This window comes from Centruroides sculpturatus, unplaced genomic scaffold (assembly GCF_000671375.1).
Source record: "Centruroides sculpturatus isolate CEXI.00-Female unplaced genomic scaffold, Cexi_2.0 scaffold1003, whole genome shotgun sequence".
Classification (NCBI taxonomy): domain Eukaryota; kingdom Metazoa; phylum Arthropoda; class Arachnida; order Scorpiones; family Buthidae; genus Centruroides; species Centruroides sculpturatus.
Genome location: NW_019385333.1, coordinates 114,225 through 123,005, shown reverse-complemented (window position 1 = coordinate 123,005; position 8,781 = coordinate 114,225). Strand labels below are relative to the sequence as shown.

The following is an 8,781-nucleotide window of genomic DNA, read 5'->3' as shown; positions in this document are numbered from 1 at the left end:
TCCTGTACAGGTGTGATACCACACACACTACACAAAAGCCTGGGAACATTAGAATTGAGTAGAAATACATACATAACACTACAGAAGGCCACTATATTGAATACATGCCACATTGTTAGGAAATTCCTGAATACAGACACTGACACACTTATTTAATTTTAGTTTTGTTTTGGTTGCTATGCCTTGACTCTGGTCCGACATAGTACACAGCCACCGGTGTGAACCGAGTAAAACTCACTAAACTCAACATAATAATAATTCAACAACAACACATATAAGTAACAATTCACAATGAAATATTTGTTAAATTGAATGATACGAAAAAACAACAATTGATTAATTGTACTAACAGTTAGTATATTTGTCAAATAGGCAAGTAAACAAAAAAATACAGTCAACCTCCCCATAACATGGTAGATACGTTCCATTTTTTATGAAAGTGATATTTTAAGAGTCCTTGAATACATGAGCTAATCACACTCGGCACGTATGCAGTTTACAGACTATGGCTGTTTGAAAGGTTTTCTTCCATAAAATTAATCAATTCTAGACTAATTCGACTCAACATTTCCAAAATACGTACAATATAATTTTTTTGGAAATAATCTATATAAACTATGCTATAAATAAAAAATTGTAGGATTACTTACTGAATGTGCACCATTCGACGACACCATTGCTTAAGCTTGTTTTCGTCGTGGAGCGGTGCATCAAATGGTGCTCACATGCTTCCTAATAAATTATTTTTTTGCAAAAAATTCGCTGAACTTTGGAGACCATTAATATAAATATAATTTTTATGGACGTTAAATAATAAATAGTTTTTAGTAGGTCTGCTGCTTGTTTAAACTCAATGGTTTGTACAATATCCGCTATTGGTCTAGATTCGACCAATCCTGTCACGACACAAGGTGGTGATGACATTTTACTGAATTATACGAGTTTTTTTTAGCATGTTTGTACAAATACTGTCACAATTTCTTTGCTGTCATATAAGAATCGAAACTATATGAACCTGTGTTATAGGGGGGTTGGCTGTAATCAATCAAAGGTGGTCTTATTTCATACAATAGTAAATCCACAATCCAATCTTTACCTCAAAGAATTACTCAAAGTATAAGTTTCTTATGCTATTCACTTCTTAGAGACGTACCTACAATGGTCGTTGCCAGGAGCTACACCACACAGCTATATTGGATGTCCGTGTTTTAGCCGTTGTTCAGTGCAGCTCTGCACTGCCCTAATTTACATTATTTTGCATCACAGGATCAGTCACTGATGCAAAATTAGTATCTCTGCCTTTTTGACTTTGTTTGCACAAAGTGGGTTTAGGAGTGTGTCCTTAAAAAAAAAGAAAATTCCTGAAAAAAAATAATTGTAACTAAAAATAACGCTCAAAACATAAAATAACGAATGGACTGACTCCTTACAAACACATTACACCATATGACAGGGACAAAAAACTAAAGTTTATTACGTCTGTTGCAATACAACACAATTACCTTGCTACCTTTATTAATCTGTTACATGATGCTCAATGGACTACTTCTTAGTATACATCAGAACAACTGTCTGGAGCCTTGTTTGAAGAGTAAAGGAGCATGTACATGACATCAGTAAGAAAGAGTCCAACATAACACTTTTGTATAAGTAAATAATTTTCATTTACTGATTTTTGTGGTATTTTGTGTGTAGTTTCTTCTAAACAATTTTTGCTGCTGAAAAAGGTTGTGTATAGATGATTGAGTGACATACTGTAGCAATACTTATAAAAATTAAAATGTTAATTCATAATTCTTAATCTTGAGATCTATTAGATTTTTTTCTCCTGTATTAGTATTTCTTGTTTTAATCTATTATTACAGTTTTGCATCATAGGCATTAGGTATTTTATGGAGATTATGGATTACAGAATAGACAATAGTTTATTATGCTAAATTAGCTTTTTGAGACTAGCATCAATTTTTTGAACTTAAAATGTAGAATAAACATTTTTATTTCTATGACCTCTTTATATGTATATATGTTACAGTCAAAACCCGTTTTTAGTTAGAACGCGTTTTAACTAGTTGAAACTAGTTTATACTAAATGTCTTTGTTAAAACCCGTTTTGTCTAGTTGAAACTAGTTTATACTAAATGTCTTTGTTAAAACCCATTTTGTCTAGTTGAAACTAGTTTATACTGAATGTCTTTGTTACAACCCGTTTTGTCTAGCTAAAACTAGTTTATACTAAATGTCTTTGTTAAAACTCGTTTTGTCTAGTTAAAACTAGTTTTAACTCAAATTCATTTTTGACTAGCAGTAAATTCTAGTTTTAACTAGACAAAACGGGTTTTGACAAAGACATCCAGTATAAACTAGTTTTAACTAGTTAAAACGCATCCTAACTAAAAACTGGTTTGACTGCAACGCATAGAGTGATTCGGGGTAAGATGGTAAGCGGGGGAAGATGCCTAATTTTTGATATTTTCAAACGGTGACGTCACATATTGTCATGTATTTGTATGATGAATCGTTGGGCCAATATTGAGTGCGGAAAGCTGTAGTTGGCTACCGTTACTTCATTTTCTACATCCGAGAAGAATAAAAGCTAGATAAGAACGAAGTTTTTGTTGTGAAATGTTTCTAGAATAATTTTAAACTAAAAGTTAAAATGGAATTTATTAAAAATTGCTAAAAACAATTAATGTGTGATGTAGTTAAGGTTCTAAAGTTTCCATTGTCAGCTACCGCCGATCCCGATCGGACATGCTGGAGCACGTGACTCTACTAGGCATCTTACCCCAACAAATGGAAAATATGCCACATTTTTCTTGGGGTAACGTGCCTATTTTTTGTTAATTGATTTCCAATATGCCTATTTTTAATAAACTTTTGTTTTCTCGTTTTATTGCAGGATATGCATAGAAATTATATAAGGACTTCTCAAAAAAGTTTTTGGACTGAAAAAAGCTTTCAGCTAGCTATAGAACACGTTAGAACGGGCGGAAACTTAACAATACTTATACTGTGCTGTTATACTTACTATGAAGTACTTTGTACTACATATGCAATAAATTAAATTTGGTTAAGAAATTCAAAAATTAATTTTAAGCAATTATATTTGTTATCTTACCCTAATGGCATTTGGCATCTCACCCAGATACTTGGGGTGAGATGCTTAAAATGCCAGACAGTGAAAAAGTCGTCATTGCAAACACAGTATAGAATTTTTTAAAATAAACTCCAAACTTTTATTTGAAAGACATACTCCAGAATATGATATTTTCATTAGAGGGCTCCTAAACTCAAATTAGCGCTGTAATTTTCTTCATAAGCAAAATGTTAGGCATCTTCCGCCGAATCACTATACATAACTTTATTTCCCCCAAACATATTTATGTAGCTAAAATTAGTTTTAACTAATGTTAAAAGTTAAAACTAGTTTTATCTAAAGTCAAAACATGTACAGCAGTAAATTAACTAGACAAAACCCGTTTTGTCTAGTTAAAACTAGAATTTACTGCTAGTCAAAAATGAACTTGAGTTAGAACTAGCTTTAACTAGACAAAACGGGTTTTAACAAAGACATTTAGTATAAACTAGTTTCAACTAGACAAAACGGGTTTTAACAAAGACATTCAGTATAAACTAGTTTTAACTAGTTAAAACGCGTTCTAACTAAAAACGGGTTTTGACTGTAACATATATATATATACAGTAATGTTTGTAATGGTCTTTGGATATGATAAACTCCTGCACAGATTGTTACAATTACATAATTCTACAAAGCACGTGATTTAGGATTCTGATGTTGCCCTTACTTCTGCTGTATTTTTTTTTAAAAAGTATTGTCTACAAAAAATTATAAGGTTTACTTCTCTTGTTCTCTGCTAGAGGCAGCATTATCAACTTCAATTACTCTACATCTTATCACAAGTAAAGTTTCTAAGAATATGTAAGATATACTTATAATGCCAGTCTGGGTTTTGCTTTTAGTAATTAATTCATAGCAAAAAAGTTTAACATGTTAAATAAAATTAAACATAAAAATATTCAGAGGATTTGCAAAATGATTTGATAACATTGTCACTTTCTAATTGAATGGTTTTTTGAAAGCATGTGTTTGTTCTTCAACATAAAATCATTCATTTATTTAAAAAATAAAATAACAACAATTATTGATAGTAAGTATTTTTAAATTAAATATTAATTCTGATACAGTTACAATGCCTGGGAAGTGATTGTTAACTATTGATGCTGAGCCAAAGCAAAACTTGCATAGAAGCAGAACCATAAAAACAGTTTATATTTGCAATGAATCCAGTTGCAAAATTTTTGCTTCAATAATTCCCAATCCTTGTTTTCAGTTACAATAATTTCCCATTAACTGTATACATTCAATATTTTGTTTTATATGCATGCAAATTATTTACATGTGTGAAATCAGGGACTCTGAGTTAAGGTTAACCCCTTTTCATATACAGTAATACCCCAAACTTACGCGATAGGTGGGACCGAGCAATAACCGCATAAGTCAGAGTATAATTTCGCAATTTGTGTAAAATCCAAATCGGATGTATGTAAGCTAATAAATGTTCTCATTAATCTTATCTCGTCTTTTGATTCGTTCACAATTACATGAAATCACCACACAGAGTCTCTCAAGTCTCCGTACATATAACAAACAGAAATAAATAACACAAAATAAATTGTAACTATGTGTCGATTCCGCGCGACATGTCCGAACATGTAAGCTGAACAATAGTGTGGGGGGAGTGAGTAATCAAGAGTTGCATGGCGCTCAAACAAAAGACAAATCAACAAGATTTGAAAATCGCGTAACTGCAGGTTCACGTAAGTCGAGGTATTACTGTACAGGATGGTAAAATTATAGGAGAAGACTTGTAAAAATCTCATCAGTCCTGACACCAGTTACAATAAACTAGTCGCATCCTAACTCATGATGAAATTATGCTATATTATTTGAAGATATAATAATAACTTGACCAGAATTTTAGGAGGGTTTATTAAATACAATTATTACGTGGTTCGTGGGCTGACGATGAAGTTAGGCTAAATCAACTAAGCAATGAATAAGCACAACTATTTTTGTAAGGAACCAAGTCCAAGCATTATTTTTATTTACTTTTATTTTGCTTTTTATTATATTTTTGTTTGGGGCTTATGTTTTGTTAGGACGAAGGTTTCCTCACCATTCACCTTAGAAACTTAAAAATAGAAGAGAAACCAACTCACCAACGAGAGAAAAGTGCCGTAGAAAAAACTCGCGCACACTTGCGCTCCCAAGTGGAAAAAAGTAAGTCTGCACCGAGAAAAGGGGGGACCCCATAAGCACAACTTAGGGACTTGCTAAACCTTAAAGAATAAAAACATCCCGAAAATTGTCAAAAAGAATAATGTAAAAGGTTAGCGAGTATTGTCGGAAAATAGGCTGCCAGACAAATAGAAAAAGTTTATTGTTAGCAAATAAGTATGTAAATGAGGGGAGTGATCGCATTCAGAATTGTGACGTCACCTCACAGTATAAAGTCCGAATCTCAAGTGAAGATGGACGAGGTGAGCTTCTGTTAGCAACGAGCTTGGTGAGCTTCGTAGCAGCAAACGAGAGAGAGGTGTCCGATAGGATAAAATAGTTCCAAGGCGATTTTGAAGTTATTCGATTTGTGGATCGAAGATTAGAGAAAGTCTTGAGAGTTGAGGAAAAGGGTTCCTAGTATATTGAGGTGACGATTAGGATCTTTAATTCATAAGAATTATTGTATATAAGTTAAGTCTTTGAATTTTGTCGAATTCCAAAGGGGAATAGATTTAAGTTAGAAACTAGATTGATTTGAGTTTTGTCGGGTTGATTCTTATTGAGTTTCATTGAATAAATTGTTACTTGATTTTTACTAAATTTTGTATATAGTTTATTATTAGAACTTTTATTAAATATTTGATTTGTTATTGACCAACTTGGTCATTATTTAATTCAGTGCACGCTTAAAGTCCAGGCCTGGCACACTAACGCGAATCCGCAAAAAGTACCCATTAGGGAACGGCTATTTCCGGCACACAGTCGTGTCGATAATCATTGGAAAAGTCGGAAAAATAATATAGTACTTTACATTCTTTTTTATAGGAGATTATAACTATTATATATACAAATAAATGATGACTATGATAAAACATAAAGGTTAGGTTCAACAATAAAGTGTGTGAGGATATTTAGTTCTAACTTGCTAATTCTATCCTGAGAGAGTGTATACATATTTGAGTTAAATATAATACCTCATTTTGGTTCCTTTTTCTTCTGAATCATTGGCGGGGCTGGCCATGATTTCATGTATTTGGCAGAAAACTTTTGGTTTGGACATAAACTTTCTTGAGAGTTCAGTTTTCCAGTTCCAGCATTGGGCATTTGTTTGGCCCTATTTATAGGATTTCATCTGTCCAGTAACTAGGGACAATTCAAGTCACCTGAAGAGAGAAACAAGGAACTTCCTTGTTGGATTGATATGAAAGTCCCCCTGTGACTCATAACTACAAAAAGAAAGATTTTGTTTGTTAAAAGTTTTAAATTTTATTATTTTAAACAAAAAGTATTGGCTTCAGATTCTCACATATGGGTGGGTACAACTAGAAGTTTTAATGAGTATTGTACTAATGATAAAATGTTGAATATTAGAACAATTTTTGGTGTTTAAAAAAAAATTAAACTCTAAGTTTGGTCTTTTGGAACTTTGAATAATTTGATGAATAGTAATATCTGATTTATGTCAAATATTTTAATTTAATATAAAGTCTGAAATGATGAATACTGAATTGTTTAAAATTTAAATGTAAGAGTATGATTATCTTAAAATTAATTGGATAAATTGAATTTATTAAACTAATAAATTCCTAAATTTAGGTATTGACTGTTTTTTATGTTTTTAGGATCAATGGAGATGATCATGATCTCCCTTGGGAATTCACTGTTGACAAATATCCTTCAATTCTGTTTTTTCCAGCAAGAAGGTATGAACTTAAATTTTTTATAACTTTAACAAAATTTTTTTGTTTATCTCAAATTTCCACTTACAATTTTAGAAAACCTCAAAGTGTTAAATTTCCACAAGCTTTGCCAATAACCCCAGTAAACCTTCTTCATTTTGTACTGATGAATGCTCAACCAGCAATTCGCTGGAAGATTTCATTACAATTATGTAATAAACGCTGTAAAATTTACAATTATGTGAAAACAACTTCAAAAATTCCACATCTATTTAGAGAATTGCATTTATTATTAAATCAGTTACATTTTGTTCAAGAAAATCTTTATAAAGTCAGAAAAATGAGGATATTTCCAATAGGAAAAAAATCCAAAAACTTATTTAAAGAAGACAAACATCAACTTCAAGAAGACATGCTGACAGAATATCATCAGTGGTTAATAGAGAATATAAAGAAGACAAAGAGGAAAATAAAATTGGCTCGAAAGTTACAAAATATATTAAGAGAAAAGGGAAGTCTTCAGATAGCGGAAAAGCTAGTGTTTCTTCAGAATGACACTTCAACACTCAACAAAGACAGATCTGAAAATATCAATAGTAAGCCACACAAAAACAGAAAAGAAAAAGATGAGTTATAATATAAATTTTTTACAGTGTAATGTTTGTCATAAATAATCTTACACTGTAGGAAATATAAATATTTGTAACTTATTGTATATATTTAACTACCCTTACAATTGTCTAAAAAATGGACTAAAATGTTTTGGGCGAATATTTATATGCAAAGTGCCTTAATGAGATAAATCCTAATACAATATGTGATATGATGATTAAAACTCAGTACAACTAGTCAGTGCGCTATGTTAATTTCACATCAATGATGTTTGCTTAAAGAATAATTTTCTATAGATTGTCTGAAGTATCTCATTGTAAACTTGTATTTTGTTGATATTTTCATATTTACAATGATTAGTTTCAGATGAAAGAAAAGTACTGTACTGTACATCCTCTTATTCAAGGTAATGGTTTCTCAGTATTTCTCAAATCCATGGACCATATTTTAAAAATATCATTTGAGTTGTTCTATGATATAATAATTACATAGGAAATGAGAAATACTGATATATATTTTTTTTAAACTATTCTTCTTTTTTAAATAATCATTGTTGCCAAAGGGTTTAAAATATTCTGAAAATAGGTAATATTAAAGTAGAATTAAATTGCAATTTGATAAGAATATTTTTAATAAAACTTAGGAAAGTAATATTTACTTTCCTTATTTCTGTAATTTGTACATGTGTACAGTTTAAATTTCTATGTACTTACGTACATCGGGTTGGAATGTTGTTGAATTTTTATGCAAGATTTGGCTGTTGAATATAATTGAAAATTGTGTATGAGTAAAACTTTGATTTTGGAGTTCTTAATTTATTACAAAAAATATTGTAGTTTATGTTCAGCTAGTATTTTGTCATAATTAGTGTTAAAGTTGTAGAATATAAATTCTGAAGAAAATTAGTGTTAAAAAATATATATAATGATTTTTTATAAGTTTAAACATTGGCCATGTGATTCCCTTTAAGTTGTTCTATTAAAGAAATATATTGAAATTGTGTGTCCTGGTTGTATTAAACTTATTAATTAATTAATCATACATTGCAAATATTTTGGTTCTTGTTTTATGAAGATTTATTTACTAAATTAGATTATGATAACAAATGTGTATAATAGAAAATTTTAATAACATTAACATTTACTTTATAAAAAAACATTTTTGTTAACACAATGTAAATTTTTCTTT

General features: G+C 30.6%; 1 protein-coding gene across 1 annotated transcript in view; it reads left to right on the top strand.

Moving 5' to 3' along the window:
• The window catches only part of LOC111637764 (thioredoxin domain-containing protein 11-like), a 69,975-nt gene extending 61,822 nt beyond the window's left edge, over positions 1-8,153 (top strand). The window contains exons 11-12 of the mRNA XM_023383334.1: positions 6,925-7,005; positions 7,078-8,153. Coding sequence (XP_023239102.1) covers positions 6,925-7,005; positions 7,078-7,618 — 622 coding nt within the window. The 3' untranslated portion in view covers positions 7,619-8,153. The remainder of the gene's footprint in view (positions 1-6,924; positions 7,006-7,077) is intronic.
• The last annotated feature ends 628 nt before the right edge of the window (positions 8,154-8,781 follow it).